The following is a 22,508-nucleotide window of genomic DNA, read 5'->3' as shown; positions in this document are numbered from 1 at the left end:
CATGAGATGTGACAAATAATTAAAAGCTATACAGAAAAAAGGACTGTTTCTCCCTAACATAATGTCTCTGAAACAGCAGTGAATTTTTAATTTATTTATTCCAAATTAGAAAATACTAAATAAATATATATATATATATACACACACAAAAAGCTGAATGTCACGCACCCCACCATCTTCCTAGGAGTTTAAAATCAGCTGGTAGCCTTCACTTCTCGTACCTCCTTACTAAAAAAGCACTAGGGAATTGCTGACAGGGTTCAGCATTGTGCAGAATATTAAATATCTTTTTTGCAATACCCTGGTGACTCTTGAGTCTGTCTCTTACAGCACCATATGTACAGCTGTGTTGGAAAGAGGAAGCTATTAAATATATTAAAAAGTAGAAATATTACCAATAGACACTTCATCAAATAACTGGATCTCATTCATCCCCAAACAAAGCAAGAAATGTTAAGGTTACATCAACATAAGAAAATAACTCTGGATTTAATAACACCATGAGCCTGTTGAACATATTTGAAAGTAAAAACATTGCTTAATAAAACAGATTAGTGTTTCTGAAACAATGAATATAGCTTTCAACCATCAGAATGCTTTGCTAATAAAGACATTGGACTTGGTCTTGAAAGGCACTGGGTGTCTCAGTTCCCACACCACAGCCACGGCTAGAAGGTCTTCAGGTCCAAATATATTACCCTTAGTTTACTGCCAACACAGGACTAGGAATATCTTGTATCAAAAAGGATTTAATAAAACGGGAAAAAAAAAAGAAAGAGCGTTTTGTTTGAGACCGCATTTGCAACTATATTCCTGAAAGTTTGCCCTCCTCCCATATACACATACATCCACACCTCCAACTAAGGCTTAAAGGAGACAGCAGCCACATACTCCCGCATGGCACCAAGGCACACAAGTGGGCAACCCTGGTAACTTTTCAAAAACATCCAAACGCTTAAGGACTCTGAATTATTTTTTCAAAAGTCAGTTTCAAAAAGGACATTTTTCTAGGTTTCTAAGCACCTAAAGACCCTGACAGGAACACTGGACTTCCAGTGACTCCTATCTCTCATGATTTTAAATCGGTGTTAAGTGAGTATGTGCTGCCAAAAATCCCGCTAACTGCCCAGCCACACTTTTACACGTACAGAAGACATCTGCAAGTACGGCCGAGCAGCTCTAGAAGCCTAACACCCATCAACTTTTAATAAGATTTGCAATCTTAAATGCTCAAGTAATTTCTGAAAATAGGACTTGGGCTGTTTGTACAATTTTCCCCAGCGGCCCCCATCTTCTGCAGTAGAGCTCGCAGGCAAAGCGCAGCGTTCTCGGGGAGCCCTGGTGATTTCAGCGGTGGTCTAGGGAAGCACTGCTGCATGGTTTACATAGCGTGAGCTCTTCTCTCACACTACAGAGCAAGAAATGAAAAAATAAAGAACACCTGTGAAGCCCTGCTGAGCACAACTTCACATAAAAATACTGAAGAGATCTGAACGTTTATTTAACTATCACGAGGACTATGTTAATTACCCCACTTGCCCATTTTTGCAATAATTTTGAAAGACTCCAATACTACTTTTGCTAAAATTGGTGCAAAAGCGTATGCTTCCTCAAAGGGAAAAGAGGTTTTGTTAATCACAGTAATACATGAATAATGTACATATTTTCCTCCAGTTTCTGAATACATATTTCTATGTAGATTTACAAAGTTTTTAGATAGCAGCGTTTCTACTTCATTCATCCACCTTGTTTTCTGTAAAGCAGCTACGTGTTTAAGGCATTTGCCTACTGACTTGCAAGATAATTACAACTGATGATTAAAGAATATTTAAGATGCATGTCTAAAGAGCACTGAAACTTCTTGAATCAAGTGTAAATAGAAATTAAGACCCTAAGGCTACAGGCATAACCATGTATTGCATAAGATAACTGGTTTGTCCTTAAAGAGATAAGCAATTAAAAAGCATAATACCTCAGACCATGAACCCACAAGAGATTCTGCACGGGCACGTTCTTTCCTATTATATGGTGAGCGAACATACTGTTTTGTGAAAAACTTAGTTTACAAAAAAAAAAAAACACCCCACACCAGGGCAAAGGCAGCTTTGACTTGTCTTTGGTGCTCCTCCAACCTCAGCCACTGCACACAAGCAGGACCAGGTTTTGAGATGGTTTCTGTAGAAACAGTTGTCTGATCAACAAGACCTGGCTGGTATTGCTGTACTGATTCCCACCTCCAAGTGCCCGCTCCAGCTCTGCTGGAGGTTCACGCCTCCCCTGCACAGTCAGCAACAGACACACGATGCCAGCCTCTTCGTCACTTTGATGCAAAGCCCAGCATCCTACCACAGGCCTACCATCACCAACAGAAGAAATACCAGACTTTAACATCTGAGATTTGGGCTCAGGAGCCTTTCTACTCCATTGAAGAGTCACTACAGGAGGAAAGGCACCTGGGGCAGGAACTTTTTAACCAACGCAGCCAGATTTGTCAGCGCTCATACGTCACTGCCTCCACATAGCTAGCTTGGAGGTCTCCATGCTGTTCTCGGACTGCTTCTGTGGGACAAATAAATACAAATCATGCACTCACTGGCACGCCTGTAGTATGCTTACACCTAGTTTATTCCCATAGAGTTTGGAGGATAAAATTGCATTGGTACCAGACATCTTCATGCAACCACGTCCTAACTAGAAATTATAACAATTTTACTAATGTAGTTGAAAAACCCAGGGAGTTAGATACATTTACAGTACAGCCTAATAAACCACTATGATGCTTTTTTTTTTTTTTCCTCCACATTCCAGTGCCAGAATTTGCTGGCAAACTGCATTTTTATGACAAAGGCTTATTTAGGTAATGATGAAGGCTACTACAACAGCAGAAATTTCTCTTCAGTCTTCTCTGTTGAGGCCTGCTATACAGAGCAGCCTGCACGATTGCGGCCTAAGACTAATCAGGATCAGAAAAGCACTGTGCTGCTGTGGTGAGCCCTCATTAAGTCACAGTTCATTGACCGCTAAAACATAAATACAAAATACTTAAAGACACTTGGCTGCAGCAACTGAAGGAAAACATTTTTAAACAGAACGACAGCAGGCTTCGAGGCAGTCTGAGTCGCATACATGGCTCGAGCTGAGGCAGGAGTTGAACTGGCATATGGGCCTGAGCAGAATGAAGAAAAGTCTTTAGAGAAACAGACTGGAATGTTGCACATAATAATTTGTCAAAAAATGTTAACATTATTAACAGTCCTTCCCTGTGCAGGATGACCACTCTGATTACAGTAAACTTCTCTGGAAGAGGTCAGGCCACAATGACAGAACTGTATACGTTAGGTCCTTATTTCATTTCAAAGTATGCTGACAGTAAGGCTACTATTTCCCACCCTCCCCAAGTGCAAGTGTACAAGAAATACAAATTGTAATGAAAAAAAAAGAATCATCACTTACTCTGTTTTCCGTCTTTGCTTGTCTTCAAATATATCATTCAGACTTATTGCCACCTGTCCCAAAAACTTGTCCAGCCCCACCAGCGACCTGTGCATGACAATCAGGTACAGGATGTATTTTTCTGGATTCTCCTGCATGAGTAATCCAGGGAGCTCGAAGGAGGCCTCTTCTTTCCAGACGGGATCCAGGGTCTTCTCAGCCACTGAGGTGGAATACTTCTCCTTGCCCAGCTGTATGATGGTGTAGGCATCGTTGCTGCCATTTTTACCTTTCGGCTTCAGACCTTTGGCTTGAAGGACCGTAACTTGCACGTGAGTTGGGAACCACTTCTGGGCTTGCTCTGCCAACATCATCTTTGAAGATCGCAGCAGCAATAACAAAGTCTGTAAGTTACTGCGTAAGGGCACTTTCGGCGGAGACACCTGTCAGGAGCTCAGCGTGGTCCTTCCTCCAGCGCTCCTCGCCGCGGGTGGCACTCACCAGTCCTCAGGTTCCCCCTCCCCACGCAGCCCTACCTGCGACTCCATGGCTGGGGGCTGCAGGCTCCCCCCGCAGCATCGACACTACACCTCTCCAGCCCTCGGCCTCCTCCCTCCCGCCGGCCCCGCTCCCCTCCTGCCGCTGCCGCCGGCCCGGCTCCCCGCCGCTCCCAGGGCATCCCCCGGGCAGGGCCCCTCCGCCGCCCGGCCCGGCCCGGCGCGCCGCGGGCCCCCTCAGCGCGGCCCGGCCCGCCGCGGGCCCCGCAGGCCGCCGGCGGCCTCCCCCTGCCCCTCGCAGCTCGGTGCCTCAGGGCGGCGGGCAGCGCGGGGGGCGGGGGGCTGTGTGTTTCGCCGCCGTCCCGCTCCTCGCTGGGGTGTCAGGCCGGGCTGCCGCGGCCGGCGCGGCCGTCACGGCGCTGCCCTCCCGCCTGCCTCAGCCTCTCGCCGCGCTCCCCCCCGCCCGCCGCCGCCCGGCCTGACGGGCCGGCTCCGCCGCTTCCGCCTTCCCCATGCTGCCGGCGGCGGCGGCCTCCGCGGCGGTCAGAGGGCAGAGGGCAGGGTTCGCCCCCTCCCCACCGCAGCCGGGGAGGGCGGCCGCCTTTCCTCTCCTCTCCTCTCCTCTCCTCCCCTTCCCCGCCGTGCCGCGGCCGCTCACCCGGGGCAGGCGCTGCCGAGAGCACCGGCCACCGCCGCGGACGGACCGACACCCCCCGCCCCAGCCCGGCCGGGGGTGCTGCCCGAGGGCAGGGCGGGGAGAGGCTGGGGTTCCCCCGGGGGGGACGGAGAGCTGGGCCCTCGGGGTCCCCTCCTGCCTGAGATCCCGGTCTCGTTAATTAATTCATCACTATTTTTATGTGTAGAAGGGAGAGAGAGCTCTACTGGAGCTGTGGGGAAGGGGGAGCTTCTATAGACATCTACTGTTATTTTTATAATTATTAGTTAATGTTCTATATTAGGGGCTCGGAGGCGGCTCTGGAGCCAGCTACAGACTTGTGCTGGTCTGGAGCAAGCTCTCAGCCCATCCTGCTGCAAGCTGCTTTGGGGAGAGCTCCTTTATTTTCCACTGCATCCACCCTGCCCTGGCAATTCTGTGGGATTTAAATGAGAAAGTGAAAATAATTGTCAGATGTTTTGAGGACACATAACTTTGTTGATAGTACACCTGGAGGCTGTGTGTGTGTGTACATGCACACCTGTAAGCAAAGTCACGGGTATTAACTTTGTTTCTGCAAAAAAGGAGGAGAAGCCCACACACAATTAGGGTTGCAAGGCAGTGTATCCCACCACCGCAAACCATAACAAGCAGGGAAATCAGCAGCCAAGTCAGATAATACTTCATCCACCACCCCTCACTCACGAGTCCCTGGCCCACAGCTCATGGGTTAGTGAGCAACAAAAAGCTTGGGAGACCTTCTCATACTGCTGAGACCTACAGGAAATTAAAAAGTTAAAGCTGAAGGCCATTAGGGAAAATAAAGCATGATGCTGCCCACAACACTTAATGCTGAGCGAGTTATTGTCCAGGGTCAGAGAAGGTTGGGGGTCACCAGTCTGCACATAGTCATTAGTCTGAATCACAGCTCACGTTATCTCTTACACAATTTAAATAACTACTGAAGTGACCCTTAAGTTTTGACCGGGAATGATATTTGTCTGCGTGCTGTGATAATTAATGCAGCGCTGGCACATCTTTCCTCTTCCACATGGTATCTGATTTTTGTCAGTGTTGGAAAATAGATGATCCAGTTGGAAATGACAACTTCAGGATGTGTCTTGGGATCATATTTAGACAAAACCATGTAAATGGATTATCTAGGGTAGTAATTTCTTAAAGAGTTATAAACGCTACGGTTATCTGCCTTGGTTTGTGTTGGTGAGATACTAATGCTGAAACTAAGGCTGCGAGTCAACTCTTTGGGATAAGTTACCATCCCTCTCACCTGAAAATCGCCTCCCTTCCTCTCCAGCTGCCAGAGTCCCACCTCCTTGGGTATCTTTCCCAGATGTTTTGCGACAAAGCTCCCAGGGTGAACTGCTGTACTTGGGGAAAGAGTAGCAGTATTTCAGGCTAGAAGAGCCAGGAAGGATTATGGTGACAGTATTCTGCAGGGGACTCAGGCCATGGGGAAGCACCACAGGGTTCTTGTTGGAAACCAGGGAGACAGACGTACATCACATTATTTCTTGAATGAATTTTACCACATACAAATTCTGTTTTAATAGAATATTCTTCATTGCACTAAATCGAAACCAAGCATGATGCACTCGTCAAATCAAAACAAGAAATGAATTTTAGGTAGGCACAATGTATTTATTTAATCAGAGATTTAAGTCAAACATCATGTCTTGCACGCTGTGTCTTAGGAAAAGCTTTATGCATTCTTGTAACAGGCAGGATTTGTGCTTTTGCCTTGTCTTTTATTGGTATTCTATAATTTCTTATTATTGTCTCTTCCTAAACAGAGGCTGACTGGAATACATATGCACGCGGCTGAACGGGGGAAGGTGGAAGAACTTTTGTACCTCCACATACAATATATCAATACAATACCCAATCTGCCTTTCCTGCTTTCAGAAATAAACAGATTATTAGTCCTCTAGTCCTTATGCACAGTCTGGCATGTGAGAAGGGGAGAGTGAAGCCCTTCTCCCTTTCTCATGTCTCTCCTCTCTGCTCAGCTGGCGGAGCGGGCACTGGGGAGATGCCCTCCCAACTCCCTCACCCCTATGCTTGAAGTGAATTCTGCTCAAAGGTGCACCAGCTATATTTTATTACCTCTTATACCCTTCTAGGGTCAAGTTGCAATCCGGCCTTTTGATTTTGGCCTCTTTGGAATAGGGACATTGTCATCTTCTTGAATGTAATGTGCAACATGAATGACAAAACATCTTAGAGAAAGAATGATATCTCCAGCAGCACAGTGTCCCCTGGCACTATGTTAGAGCATTAATCCAGAAAGGACTCAGATTCCCATTTACTAAACCACTGCCACAGCTCAGTGGCTGCATGCACTGTAGGTTTTGCTCATCACTGTCCATGATTTAGTGAATATTACATTAGAAAATCCATTTTGTTTTCTACGCACCATTTTGGTTATGAGACCGTGCCGTTCCTTCGCTTTTGCTTTTCCCCTCCATGTTGAGATCAAGCGTTGTGGATGCAGGACAAACAGTGCAGGAATATCAGTGGTCATTAATATTAAATACTTTGCCTTAGCAGTAGAGTGGGAATGCTAATGAGGATGACTAATCTTTGAGAAACCATTTTTTCTGCCGGAATTTGAAGTGGGCACTAACCAAATAACAGTTCACGTGGGGAAGGGTACCGTGAAGCTGACAGAAGTGATGGACAAATTCTGTTTTCACTGTCTCTCTGCTGATTAGAAAAAGCAGACAAAAATAGATACAAGAGAAGGAAAGTCTTGGGACTCTGCAAGAGATAATTAAAACTCAAATGTCCCTTGGGTAAAGGAAGGAATTTTTCTTAGATCGGGTTTTGGCAAGATGTGTGATTCATGCTTTCCCCGTGAAAAGGACTTACGGCTTTTAATGGATCAAGGTCACTATATTCCTTCTTCTGGCTAGCTCATGTCATGAAAATATGTCTTAATCCCCCAAGTTTGTTTATTTACAGTGGTTTGTTTAGGAAGGAATAGCTAGGTGGACTAACAACAGGAGAGAAGAGAGGGACGTTATCTACAAGGAGAGGGGACGTTGGAGTAGCCGCCAGGAGCATAGGACAGATACTGCAGATTGGAAATGTAGAAACAGTTCTCTGAGGCCAGAGGTTCCAGCTTTGATGGGTTTTTCTTCAGCAGCAAGGATTCTGGGCTTGTTTTTCTCAGCTGTCTTTCTCTAACCCTACATGGGTGGTGGGAGGACAGGGAAAAGGGACGAGACGGAGAACGATACAGGAGCTACCAACCATCTCAGGGAGAAATCTTTTTACCACAATGTATCACTCAAGGGAGCTACTTTTGATAGTAAGCTCCAAACATTTTGAGCTCAAAATCCTCTAAAAGAAACAAAACCAAGGACTGGAAAATTCGTGATAGAACATCCTCAGAGAGAGTGGACTTGGACAGGAAACATGACACAGTGATGAGGGTGGGTTTAAAAAAATGATTGTTTATCAGAGAACAACAGTGGATATCTATGGTGTATTTAATAGGGAACCTTAATCCTCGTGTGTGCCATCTATCTCTATTACATGCTCTTCCAGGCATTTCTGGCCCAGGATATCTATGTTGTTTTTATGAAGAGGGAATTCCAAGAATTATGGTGGATTTTTTTCAATTTCAGTAATTTGAAATACCCTCTCAGTTCTCCCTCCTGAGCCAACAGTACATCTGATTAAACATCAGGCTTGATATTCTGGCTGCCCTTGCAAAAGAAAATGCAAGAAAATCTTTTTGCCTGTGCTGCTGAGACAGTTCCATGCTCTGCTTTTCATTTCCAGTTGCGTACTTGCTAAAGAGGATCAGAGCAGTTGTGCTTACAGTGGTAAACTGTAGCAGATAATTTGTTGATTTAATTTCTCCCTGATTTCTGTCTATGAAGTAGGAAGCATTTTGTTATTTTCGTGAAAATGCTATCTCTTCTTTGAAATTATTTACTGAATAATTCTTTGTTGGCAGGTCTTGAGCGATGTGTTTTGAACGTTATGGAGTTGTGAGGCACAGGCTGGTTTTGTCTAGACATGTAACAAGCTTCTGCTTTCTGCCTAGCTGACTCAAACTTTCAGTAGCTGTTGCAACTGTCCAGACTGCACATTTTCTGGAGACACTACGCAAATTTTGAGACTGAACATTGTTGTCTGTTAACTTTATCTTAGCTGTCGTTATTTTTTCAATTAGTGACTTCTTCAGGAATTCACTAGAATTAATTGATTGCAGAAATCAAATAGCTGGACTCAAACCCACCACTGTGAATTGGAAGGTTTTTCTCAAGCTACTGTTTTTGTCTGCTCTCTTGGTTTGAGAAGCATTCATGAAGCTGGAAGTATTTTTATGTAAATATTGAAAGCTAGATGAATATTCATCACATTTCTGTCCCAAACCCAAATTTTGCATCCCAAAACGTTCAAGGTTTTCTGAGGCTGGGTGGGTTAGGCACTGTTCTGCTCTGCGTGCTCTCTTTTACTTTTCACACTCACTCTTATGGAACATCTCCTCAGGAGGAGACGGCTTTGGCCTCAACACCAGGGCTGAATGTTCTCCGATAGCTCTTGACAGCCCTACACACACCTCACCGATACTGAGCTCTCAGGTACTGCTGCTGTCATTGCTCCTGGGCCGTTGTTCTCTCCACCCAGCTATGAGTTTATCCTACCCTTTGCTTAGGGCACAATTTGTGTCTCCCCTGCCTCATTCTTCGCTGTCTTTCTTTCATTTCTGCAATAAACAGGATCATCCATACAAGGAAACAGCAAAGAAAACGTGTCTCTGAATAGAGGAGTGGGGGCTTGAAGTCAGGCAAACACCCATAGAATTGCCTATTGTTCTGATAGCAATGCGGTACTTTTCAACCAGAAACGTGGCGTCACAGATTCAATAGGCCTGTGCAATATCAGCCTTCAGATAAACTCCAGGTACCACTAAAAGTGTTGGAAGCATCAACTTTTTTTGTTCATTTTTTAGCTGAACTTGTTTCACAGCGTTTGTGAAGCCACCGTGAAGTTTGAAGAGACTTAAATGATGTAAAACAGTCATCAAATGCTATAATTAAACTTGCCAGACATCCAGATTTGACCCAAACTGCCTGTGTCTCAAGATATTAGTCAGCTGCCTGGGTTAGATTTCAATTCAGCCTTTTAAAACCATGCAGACACCTAGCTCCCAGCAGGTTTAGAACAAACTGTAAGCAGGCAAGCCATTTTGCTCTTCTGCCAAAGCATCCCCGTCATGCAAACTCCTTGAGCACTTCTTACCTCAAATAGCCATGGGATGCCTCAGGTACACTGGAAGGCCATCGCCCTGCCCTAGATCTGGTAGGATTCAGACTGCCTTCAGCAGTACCTCCACGGGGCACAGGACCAGTCACATGCAACTCTTGTCTAATTGCTAAGGGTTAGATTCAGATTTACCCTTGGCTTTCCTGAAACTTCATGGAAACCTTCGAGTTGACCCTTAGAGAACTACCCATTCAAAAAAAAAAAAAAAAATACAGAAACACAAACTGGGGCTCAAACTAAAGAGTTACGTTGGAGATGGAAATTGGCTATATGATGTCTATTTTCAGACTTAAATATGCACATTCTTTACTTGTTTTCAGTACATGTCTGATGCTTGAAGGTCACAAACAACTTTTCTGCATCGGAAATGGACATAAATAATATAAGGAGAATCAAGGATAATTTTGCCATCTCTGCAGAGAATAATCTTTTTCTTGCTTGGCAGAACCTAATAAACATTAGCAATAGAAACAAACAACTTCAACATTTTGACCTTCTTTCTGGTTTGCTAGTGAACTAGGAAGGAAAAAAAAAAAAAAAAAAAAAGATTTTTATCATTGTCTGAGTGTAAGGCTTCTTCAGAGGTATTTTTCCTGGGTTGAAATAACTCATGCATTTATTCTCTCTTTATAGGTCTCCAAGGATCTCAGAAACCATTACCTCAGAAATTATCCAGTTACCAACTCTCTTAAGGAGAATCTCAGCAAATACCAGAAAATTATGTCCTGAAAAAGTTCTTAGTAATGAAGTTCTGAACTTCTCTCCTTCTTTTCCCTCTCTAGGACCTCAAAGTGCTTTACAGGACCTACACGTTCAACATCAGTAGGCTGCCGTATGAGGGCAGACAAAAGGGAATTACTTGCAAGAAGATTAAATTGTTATACTTACATCATTCCTGTGTGTACTAAGTTAGCAGTTACAGCAAGCGGGTAAAATACCTACCCACCTTAAAGCACAGTGTGCTCCTTGAAGCGAGTGAAAAGCCTTCCTTGAAGTTTAGTCTTCTTAACTAAAACAACACATTTAAACTTCCTGCTCATTCCCAAGACTTTTTCCCAGGCTTAGCTGCCCCCAAAATTTCTTCCCAGGGAATTTCTTCTGCCAGAGGACTACCCCGTGTCTCTTCTGTTGTTGAAGGGTCTAATGGAATCCACCTGCAACACTGAGTCAGCCGTGATTAATCTGCAGTTAACTGCAGGGTCTCAACACCTCCTGCGTGTTGGTAACAGGAGAACCCTTCTTCCATGATAATACACACACAAAAAAAAAAAGTAAAAAAAAAAAAAAATAACATAACATAAAATGTTTTAGGGAGGAAGGAAAGAGGGTTGATGTATTTGTTACACTTAGACTTCACATGTCTCCTTTCAAGCCCGGGTAAACCAAGACATGGATTTTCTAGCTCTTCACCCTACACTGCAGAGCTGATATGAAGCCCAGAACAATATTTGATATTTTGGGAGAATTTTTTTCTCTTGCTGAGTTGATGAATAATTCAGATTTTATATTATCTTTGCCTCCTAGCAATATAAGTTTCAATTTGGCTTCAGCAAGGTCTTAATATAAATATGTGATTAGAGAAGGAATCTAAATTAAATTGCTGTAGTTAAGTTTTATGTGCGTTAAATGTATGTACTCCAAGCACTCTTGTCCAATGTTACTTACAACCCTCCTTTCTTTGAAGCATGGTTTATTCTTAGAAAACTCAAGCTGCTCCTAAATTTCTGCTCTCAGTAAGAGACAAATTAGATAAAAACAACTTATTGAGAGGAGGGAGCTTGCAGAGCTCATGCAAGTAGACATGGAGTGCTGCTTGACAGCTGCCTATGCCTTTTTTCTAAGAATTATCCAGTACCTAGTCATATAACAGATAAAACTGCACTTTTCCACAATATCTGTACTACATCTTCTTCCCAACTTCAAAAGTTGGAAGGATTGTGAGGGCTGTGGGAATACTGCAAATTTATTTTGGCACTGCCTAGTGCTGCAAGCATCCTGCAAATCAGCACTGGGTATGTTCTCATAGTCTGGATGTAAATTAGCCATATGTGCATTAGTGGCATTATTTACAGATTGAACTGCGCAACTATACTTAGGGCCTTAGATAAATTATTTCTATATTGAGTCCAATTTTTGCTGTCATTTATGGTAATAAAAATCTAGGATCACTCCACTGAAGTCAGTGGGGCAATTACTTTGAATTTTCTCCAGTGTGATGGAGAGCAGGATTTAACCTCTGATTATTAGTTGCAGCTCTGAAGCCCTTTCCCCTACGCTAGAAATCTACCGAGGCTCTTCTGTCACTTTGTCCACTACTGCTTTAGAATTGTGCTCAGAAAGTGTACCTGCTCATGAAAGCAAAGCAATGCAGTCAAATTTAGTTCTTTTTAGAGTCTGAGTAAATAAAAATGAAAACAGTTACCTGGTGTTACAGTCTCCTGTTGGATATATAGCTTTGCTCTTCATGCTCTTTTGTCTTCTAAAAGACAGGCTTCTAAAAGAGGAGCTGCTGTGGAAGTTTGCCAGCAGAGCTATCTCTGGTTGAGCCTCACTAAAAAAATCAGTACTAACAGTGTTGGGATATAGACGTCATCCTTTGAGCTCTTCACCCACCGCTTTGAATGGTCCTTGCGTTAGTAAAAGTGATTTGTTTTCTTACTTTGGTCATTACCTTAGGGTTTTCACTGCATCTTCATGGCTTAAGCCAATGATGCTCCCTCTTCTTCCTCTGATGTTTGACAGCATTGTCAATCTAACTGTGAAAAAGCAGCAAATAACCGTAAAAGCTCTCTAGCAGCTTTTTTGAAACTCCCATCTGCTAGAAAAATATTAAATCAAAGACGGAGCATACCAGTCTCAATAGAAAAGTAGAAACCATGCTAACACACCAGCAATTGTGCTATAGAAACACTCTCACTACTGTTGGAGTAAATATGGTTGTCCATGTAAGAACACAGATGTCTCATCATCCAGCAGCATGTGATGTTAAGGCATACCAATGCTGGATGCAACTTCGTAGCTGTGGTTCGAAAGCTCATGTAAGAGGAACACACTGGGATACTGGTTATATCTTTTTCAACTCAATATTTCTAATGAGAAGAAGATGTCTGAATGTATTTTATGTAAGTCATAATCATTTGAAAAAATGCATTAGCAGGCACAGGTCTCGTAAGTGATTTTAAATCATCTCCATATTTTGTTTTCCTCCAGCTTCTCCTTTGTTTCTTTGCTGCTGCTCAATCTCATTTTTTCTCTCCCCCATACTACTGCGACAGCATGTCCACCTTCATTTACAGGGATAGAAAATGCCATAGAAAAGGCTATATAATTAAATGCTCCACTTTGGCAATCAGATGTTCTTACTGATTAATTTGTCTCGGGATCTTTTGTTCTGCCACTGTGTGGGTCCTTCCATCCCTAGTGACAATATCGAGAGGTCATGGAAATTTTTAGGGAAGGTATTAATAATTGCACCTTTGCTGGGTTTATGCAGCATGATAATGCCTCGAGAGTGCTGACTAAAGAGGCACAAGACTAACATTACTGTACAAATAACCTTTACTCAGCAAAATTCACAGGCAGTTGTAAGTAATAATTTAAATACCGTCCCAGCCAAGATACCACTTTTCAGGCTTATCCCCGAAATTACTTAAATCACAGAAACAGACATTCACTTCAACATTTAAGTATCCAGCATATGTTCCCAAAGAAGCTATTTTTCCAGACTTTCCTACTCAGTGGCAAGCCTGAAATTTAGGAGTCTGAGAGAGAAACAAGGCAGAGGGGTAGAAGAAAGATTAGAGCGGTTATGTTGTGCAGGGCACCAGTGGGCTTGGACAAAGCAGTTTACCTGCTCCACTTTTATATTCTCCACAGAAAAGTCGGGGCGTGGAGGGTATCGTGAAGGAAAGGGGGAGCTTCACGCCCAGCCAAGCACAAGTGACAGGGCTTCCCGGAGCGTCAGCATTGCTGTGAAGGGGGCACTGCCTGGTATGTGGGTTTTACTGTGGTTCATATACCGGTGTTGATTTTGCCAACTAGTTCAACTGAGGAATACTGACCTGCCAAGGCACGTCCTTAGTCATAGGGATCATCGTGATTAACAAATTTGCCCTGGCCAGAATGCCTCACCTGGGAATGCTGCACCCAGCCCAGTTCACAGGTCTCCTTATGTCCAAGAGCCATGTAGTCTTGACTGAAGAGCGTCTGGGGTGAAAAACCCACAATTCTTTTGTAGAAATTTTCCTGATGACTACTTAACCTCACTGCTGATCCTGTCTGCTTTATCCATAACCAGAATTTGACCATTTTTGGCTTCTAGGTCTTGATTCATTTTTATATGCTAAACTACAGAGCCATAACAAATCTTCTCCACATGTAGGTATTAATATATGATCAAATCTCTTAACCTTTCTTTTGACAAAGTAAACACATTAGGCTGCATACATCTATCCCTACAAGGCAGATAGATATTCCAGATCTTGAAATCATTCTTTTCTGATCTATTTTCAATTTTCCATGGCTTCTTTGAAGTGTGAACACCAAGACTAGTCATGATATTCCAGTAGTTTTCCCACCAGCTCACACACAGCTGTACTTCTTGTGCCAGAATCCCTAGCCCAGTAATTCTGCTGCTAGCTTAGGTTTAGGAAATTCAATATAGGGTATTAAAGCACTTGCTATATATTTTTCCTGCATAATTGGAAAGCAGTGAGAGATCAAGCAAAGGATCAAATCTGGGGGAAAAAAAAGTTTCCAATTCTCGAGTTAATTGTCCTGAAAAGTTTGGAGACATTTACTACAGAGATACTCTCCCATAGAGCAACCAAGTGCTGACTGTAAGTCTGTTTATGCTTTGGACACATCTGTATGGCAGCAGCATAAAGAGTGTGGCATGCTGTTTAATATCTGTCAGGCTTCTTTTTTAAACCACTTAATAAGCATGTATGTAAATTCTACGCAATAAAAAAGTTCTAACAACTAGAACAAGAATAATCTTTTATGTGGTGGCTCCCACCCTTAATCCCAGCTTCTACATGCCAGTTCCTCCCCCCACTTTCACATCCCCATTTCTTGACAGGTGCCAGAAGGTTTCAGAATTTTCTTGCGGCTTCACCATGGGAACTGCCATTTCACCAGGAATGAATTTGACCCGCTGAGCAATAAAGCTGAGGCTAAACACTTACGCTCTAGCCAGAATGGGGGAATTGCTTGTCTTTCTGTTGGCACATTCTCCTCTGGCAATTTTTTTTTTAGCCGAGGAGAGCTCCATGTTCATTCAACCTCCCTCTAACTTCACCTTGAGAAAGAAACAGGGTTTTGAAAGTGTCGTTTTCCCAGCAACAGCTGCTGCTTTTAGCATCCAACAGTCTTTAAATCCATAGAAGGCTAGTTTATATGGACAGGGAAGCATTAAATGCTAGGAAATGAGGGTCTTTAGGTAACTATTCCAGATCTGCTATATCTGCAGTTACAGGAATTGGTGGTGTAGGTGGTGTTCTTTTACTGGCTTTTAATGAGACACATTTATTACTGCCTTGCGATAAACCAAAGTAAAGCCATAAAAGTGACTTTCATTGAACATTTGTTTGAGTCCTGCCTGGGTCTTATAAAGCTTCATTTGTTCGAGCCTTTAGTTTTTGTTTTACATGCCTGCCACCTTTTTGGTAACAGCTGTTATCTCCTTCGATAGTTACATAAAATAGGCTTACCTTCCACGATACAACAGAAACTTGTGTTGTGGCTTGTGTGAGGTAATGCTGTGAGTTGATCCTTCATAATCTAGTAAATCAGTTGAGTCACTCAACTACTCCATATGACCAGGCAGAACACAGGTTTGAAACTGCTCATGTTTATTTCTTATAATTTCACAATAGTTGAAAACTGTAACTGTGCAGGTTGATAACAGAACTGAAATTTTAAGAAGAATAGCATCTAATCCAGCAGTCTTTGTTCAGAGGAGTGAAGTCCCAGTGACTCAAGAGAGAAATCCTTGATAGACCTGAAACTTCGGCCATGGCATGGTGATAAAAATAAATATGCTTTTTTAGGTCCAGCAGTGAATCCACTTCATAAGGCTTATGCATTTTCTTCGTCTACTGGACTAGTTTGCATTTCACTAAATACGAGTTCCAATACTGCAGCTAAACTCTCTGGAAATATTCTTCAAGAAATGTTCTTAACAATTCACCTCCGTAAGTTAATACCTATTAAAACCTAAAAATGAATTAGATTTGGAATTTCCTGGATTCTTGTGTTTGTCATGCAAATTTTCAGTGCTGTTCTTTTTATGATAATATGAAATAAAGTAGTTTCTTATAGTAACATTGTAAATCATTTGCTTTCTATTACACGCAGCTGGTTTTGTTACAGTAATGATTTTGTATGGGTGCACACTGCAGTGCATATTAAAGGCAACGAGACATTCTTTTTCAGGGCTCACATGCAATTGATGTTTGTGCAAATATAACCAGATAATGACAAAACAGTAATTTATTATAATATATTAGCGAATATATTCTCCCAAAATGCACCTTCTCATAAGCTGCCCTTCCCCCCGCAGCAAATCCTTATTTTTCCTGTTTACAGAAATGACTCCCCACCCTTGCAGATGCAGATTACGGTTTTTCAGCTCACTAGAGATCCAGAATCCAAATCTAAACCAGCTGGTGTTTTTAGGCGGGTGTCTTACTTTAGCTTACTCAAAAGAACACAAGATGAACGGTAAGAATTAAATAAACCACAAATTATTTTGGGGACTGTCTGGTTTATATTAGAAATAAACTTTTCACTGCTGGCTGTTGTTTCAAAACTATTGCCTCTATTTTTGATATTCATCCTTGGGATCTAACACAAACTATGTCTTACTAGTTTAATCCATTGTTAGGCCATGTTTAAATATCTTTTATTATAGTCATGTGCTATAAAATAGTTCTCACTGGAGTTTGTTGGCTTGAAGCCAAAGGGTAATACTGCTTCAAGTGGCACAGAGCAATATTAAAAGAATTTCTTTCCTTTGGTGTTGGTGCTTACCAATTTCACACCTTGAAAAGAGCCTAACTACATCAAAATGTGATGTATCTACTTTGAGTGCAGAGACTAGAAAAATATTATAGCACAAAAGGAGAGCAAAGAAAACATTTCAACTGTATCAACAGTTTATTCATTTTTGTGAGTGATTAGCAATTTCTGTAATTCCTTGCTAAAGAGCCTAGGAATTGTATGCAAATATTTTTCAAGCTTCTGTTTTCAAAAGTAATTTTGTTTTTAACTGGCTGCAGTGGGACCAGTTACAGGACTGCAATGACCATGATTTAGCTCATAGTTAACATCACATTAGGTCGTTTGTATTTCGAAAGATTTTTTACCCTCCTCTGAAATGGTAATTGAATGAAGGGTGTAACATCTCCAGTTCAGCTTCTGACAACTGGTTCTTTTCTCATGCGTAGCCATAATCATGTGAACACTACCGATAAAGTGAATAAAGAATGATAAAAATGCTTAATGATGTGGACCTTCGATTCTGCAAGCATTTTGGCAGGAGCAGATTCCTTCCCTGACACACTTCAAAATATTTCCAGGTATGGACTAGGTTCCATTGGGACGAGGAGGGATTGAGACAAAACAATTGCTACCATTACCTCATCACTGTGGTTTGTACCAGCACCTTCATTCCAGGGTATTATGACCTTCAATCCTGTTGTTTCTATTATTCATGGTGAAAACATGCCCAGAGAGGAAGGAAAGAGACTGTTAGGAGCAGTTAACCTCTGCAACTTCCAAGGAGAGTGCTAACATTCAATATATGCCAAATGCAGGCCCATTAGGTTGAATAATGAGGAAGTATATCTGAGACGTTGTACAAGACAAGATGAAAACAGATTGGGCAGGCTCTTGTACCACACTTTATTACCTAGTGAAATGTAATTTGATCCATTTGCAGGAGGAAGAACCAGAGATGCTTGTTGCAGAATTCAACTGTTCCAGAAAGACGTAAGTACCCTAGTGTTGTTATTTTTATATCGATTTTTATGAAACACGTGTAGTTACATTTTTACAAGGCAGTAGGTTCTCTTAACGATGGCAGCAAGACAGGCAGTGCAAATGTTAGGGGTCTGAGTACATTCTTCTGGCAAATGACAGAGGGCAAGAATATATAGTTTAACTTCAGCCTTGTAGAAACAAAACCAGAACCAGACATCCAAGTCCAGACAAGTTGCAGTCAGTTTAGTTCCTGGAGAGGTGACTCTCTGCTATTGTTTCACTCTCCCAGTCCCAGGTGGGAACGTTTGATAAAGTGCATCTACAGAAAAAATCTTGGGCTAGATACACCATGCAGCGTCTTTAGTGGTGGAATTTCAGGTTTATATTTGAACTTGACCGTTGATTTCAAGGTGTGGTATTCTCTTGTGTTGTAGAGATTTTTACCTATTTGTTTTGTTTTCAAGAGAGAGAATAATTTTGAAATTTGATCCTGCATGCTTGAATTTGCAATAAGCATGTTAGTGAAAGGTTATGCTTGTAGCTTTAAAAGGGAAACACAGAATTTCGTTAGCATAACTTCCACATTTTTTTCCCCCATGTTCCTCTTGAATTGAAATAAACAAGAAAAAAAAAAAAAAAGGGCAAGGTCATACTGTCAGAGAAAGCAAAAAAAAAGAGAAATGGTCCTGAACTTGGCTGTTACCTAAATCACAGTAGAAATGCTGTTGGGGGTAGGCATTACTGTATTTGGGAAAGTAGCCATTAAGGCAATATCAAATGAGAGACATACATTTGGACACAAAACTCAGCTTGCTGCATACCTTCAGGAGAGGAGAAGGAAAAAAAAAGCATCACGCTCCATTATCACCAACTGGGAAACATTTAATATGAAAAAGTAGATTATAAATAAATTACCTCGGGAAGTCAGACAGTAACCCAGACATTTTAACGCATTACTTCATAGGGAAGCTGTATGTGCAAGTGTACCTTTAAGTTTTATGGAAATACAGTTGTAGCTACTGGTGCTTTTCTTACCTGGTTCTCTTTCGGCATCAGAAGACACTCTGCTTTTTTAGGAGGCCCCTACTGAGCATGTGGAAAATACAACCAGCATCACAGATGAGGCTGACTCATTCACTTCCCTGTCCTGTTTTGTTTTTCTTTTTTCAACATCATCGGCCTTTATTTTTTTGCTGTGCGGACTCTACAGTAACTCCTGAAAAGTCTAACATATGAACTGACGTATCTTTATTTTCCTTTTGTTTCTTTTTCATCAGTACGGTTCATGTACAGCAGCTCTTTCAAACCCTGCTGTGTCTCGGTATCTTCCTCCTTATCTTGCAAAAGGCAACTCCTTCCTTCTGGTGGCCTTGACCTCATCTCACTATTTCTGATTTTGTGTAGTCCTGTCTTGTTCCTAGAAAAAAAATCCCTGCCTTAATCTCTTCATCTTTACTTGGACATGGTTCGTGTCTTCAATCACCTGCTCCATTTCTTCTCCTGAGAGAAGACCTCCTGCTTGCATCCAGATCACTTCACCTTTGTCCCTAGAAGCAGACTTTGCTCCCCTTTTCCTCCTGTCCCGTTTACTCTCTGACAGTGGGTCCAGCAGCCTGGATATGAAGGCCACACACCTCCTGTGTCTTCACTCAGCTCAGTGTATACTGGTTTTTAGCTCAGCACACACTGCTCAGGCAGAAGAGCGATCATATTTTGCAGGACATGAACAAGCCATGCTGCAGCTTCCACAGGTGCTCACTGGAAACACCGTCTGTCCCTGCAGTCCAGCCTCCAAGCAGCAGTCTGGTGGCTGCAGCTGAACTTCAGCTCCCCTTCTTCCCAGTTGTAGCCCTCAGAGGTCACTGATACAATTTTAGTGTTTGAAAGAGCAGTTCACTCAAAGTGTTACAAGAATTGGTGATATAACAGGGAGGGACCTCAGCTGCAAAATTCAGGTTGTGATGTAGAGACACAGACTGGAACAGGAGCGTCCAGAGTAGGGCTTTTGTTCACACCCATCCCAATGCACAGTATCGATATGAAGAAGAATCTTTAAAGCTCTTTGAAATATGTCTGAATGCAAGAAGAGATTTCAGTGGTTTAAACATGTTTGAAAATCCCAAATACAAAGCAATTGTAGTTCATTATACCTCATCACTTCCTCACTTTCATGTTTCTCAGTCTGCTTTTAAACTCAGAAGCATCTGAAATCCATAAATTTTATTTCATTATATTAATGGAGATGCCATTAAAATATCCATACACTGAAAATCTCAAGAAACATAGCTATATAATATGTTTAAAGATTTATCATGTTGAAATAGTAGATAGAGGCAGAATAGGCTAAAACCTGTATTTTAGAAGCCTGTAGTTACAATGAAGAACCTTACCTGTGGTAAAGTAGTGGTGCATTTCTTATCTCATTTGCACAAGTATGCTAGCTAAATACGTAAATTAAATAACTCTTGGTTTGAACCAGCAAATCTGTCCTAGTTTTTTGTAACTTTTTGTTTAGAAGAAGATATCGACTCTCTTTACACAAGAGTTCTTTTACTTGCCCTGTCCCCATAACCTGAGTGTTCTTGTGTACTGACCTTACCGGAGTATTTCTATATGTGGACTCTCCATACTGACTCTAAATTCAGTCAGAAAAAACGTTATTAACCTAAGAGGGATCACAACTAGATCTAAGTCTTCTAATTTATGTGGTCTAAGAAGAAAAAAAAAAATGTATCTGAGGGTGTCTTTTCCCCCATAGTTCCTGAGTGGAAGTACTTCAGAGTCAAAAGAAAGGCGATGTTATACCCTAGAGCTTGATCTAGGGACACTTGCTCAAGCTAAACTAATCCTTTGCTCACACAGTCGTCTCCATTTGTTCTGTCCTGAGGGGGAAGGAATTCAAAGAAGTAATCATGGGATCTCTATTCAATAAGCTGTCTTTTGCAGTGATATAGAATTTGTAGAGCAAGTGATGAATAACAAATAAAAGCACAAGGAAACATAGCAATTATTTAGAATTTCCATAATACTTGACTCTACTGTAGCTGGTAAGGCTCCCTGGGGGCAAAGGAGCCTTCCCTGGGGAGCGATAGCTGGTGGCCCTCTGGACAGACCACAGCAGAGGTCTCTTGAGAACAGAGGTCGTACCTGTAGCATGGCATCTGGGTTTTATCTGAACGGCAGGTAGCTTTACAGCTCACCTGCAGCAGTCATTGCTAAGGGTCAGATAAGCTCATGGTTTGTAGTGAAAAAGCCCCCACCCTGCCCAACCCAGCACAACACGAACACATCTGATAGACATATGGATGGGAGGGTGATCTGGAAGTTAGCTCTTCACAGCACGAGGATAAAAACAACTTCCAGATGAAGTCACAGGTGTTCATCAAGTTCCTTTTAAAAACACCCCAAAATCTAAAAAGAAATCCAAGGAGAGATTCTTAGTCCTGTCAAAGTAAGGGAAAACATTGAGTGGTATCATGACAATAGAGCACAGAAAGGAAAGGAACTGTGAAGTGAGCAAGACTAATGGGTTAATTAATGATTATCCTGGTTATCTAGAGTGGAGAGCTTCTCTCTTTGCTGAAGCCATGCTGGAGATTAATTGAATGACAACAGGGCTTTAAACTGACACTACTTCTGAGGTAGCATTAGAGGCTGGCTAAAACCCTGCCCTCCAGGCTCTGCTAGGAACCTGTTATTTGGTGACTGTTCTGGTTATGGATAGATTCTCCCCTGACCACAAACTCTGCCAGGTTATACTGGTAGTAGCCCCGCTATGGATTAGTTTTACTGGTAGAGGATGTCAAGGTGCTTTAGACCAGAAGCGTTCCCCAACTGGGGCAAATCGGACCGGCATAACCATTTGGTGGAGCAGACCTGCGTTAATGCTGGCAGGAAAGCGCGTACCATGGGACAGATGAGTTGGGTTCGCTGCTTTCACTGTTACAGCACAGTTAACATGGTATAGCTTGAAGTTTAGACAACCCATTTTACACATTCACATGTGGGAGTGTAAACGTCTTGAGCAAATCTCAAAGATTTCCAGCCTAGCAGGAGGCGTTGCTCTACCATCTCTGACGAGCAGAAGGTGGCAGCCTGAGGGCAATGATACCGTTCCCTGAGCCCTCTTTCTGCTTCCCATTCAATCCAAATAGTTTCCCTGTGCGATTGCCTCGTCTGAGTTTTATTTCTGAGGAGCTGCTGGTAGTTTTCAAGGTGATTTACCAATGGCAGCCCAGTGATACGAGAGCAGATGGTGATGTGATCAGGTAATAGTTACCGTACAATTGCTTTCCCAACCACTGTTAATCAATAACTGTATGTAATAACCATATCTGTTTTACTCTTCACTGTCCTGTCAGGGTGCTCGTCCCTCTACAAATGGCAGAGATCCTGCTCGCTGACCCTTGCTGCAGATCTTTGCAGTAGATCAAAAAGATTAATAGTGCGAGTTGGTAGTTTCAAGACCCAGCTCTCCAAATAAAAGATATTTTTTAATTACTGTCCAACCCTATTAGGCGTAGGGTTGGATCACATGTGTTTCCTTTTAGAGATGAACTGCCCCAATGGCAGTCACGGAGCACTTTTGCATAACTCTTTCCCCCTCCCCCTTGCCCTGTCTTTGTGCTGATGTGTTAACG

At 42.3% G+C, this 22,508-nt stretch overlaps 1 protein-coding gene across 1 annotated transcript in view; it reads right to left on the bottom strand.

The window, feature by feature from the left end:
- RAB11FIP2 (RAB11 family interacting protein 2) overlaps nucleotides 1–3,806 on the bottom strand; it is a 29,255-nt gene extending 25,449 nt beyond the window's left edge. The window contains exon 1 of the mRNA XM_009952222.2: nucleotides 3,454–3,806. Within this exon, the coding sequence (XP_009950524.1) occupies nucleotides 3,454–3,806 (353 nt within the window). The remainder of the gene's footprint in view (nucleotides 1–3,453) is intronic.
- Between the last annotated feature and the right edge of the window lie 18,702 nt (nucleotides 3,807–22,508).

This window comes from Leptosomus discolor, chromosome 6 (assembly GCF_034619465.1).
Source record: "Leptosomus discolor isolate bLepDis1 chromosome 6, bLepDis1.hap2, whole genome shotgun sequence".
Classification (NCBI taxonomy): Eukaryota; Metazoa; Chordata; class Aves; order Leptosomiformes; family Leptosomidae; genus Leptosomus; species Leptosomus discolor.
The sequence above is the reverse complement of the archived record's forward strand: the minus strand, read 5'-3'. Positions and strand labels throughout refer to the sequence as shown.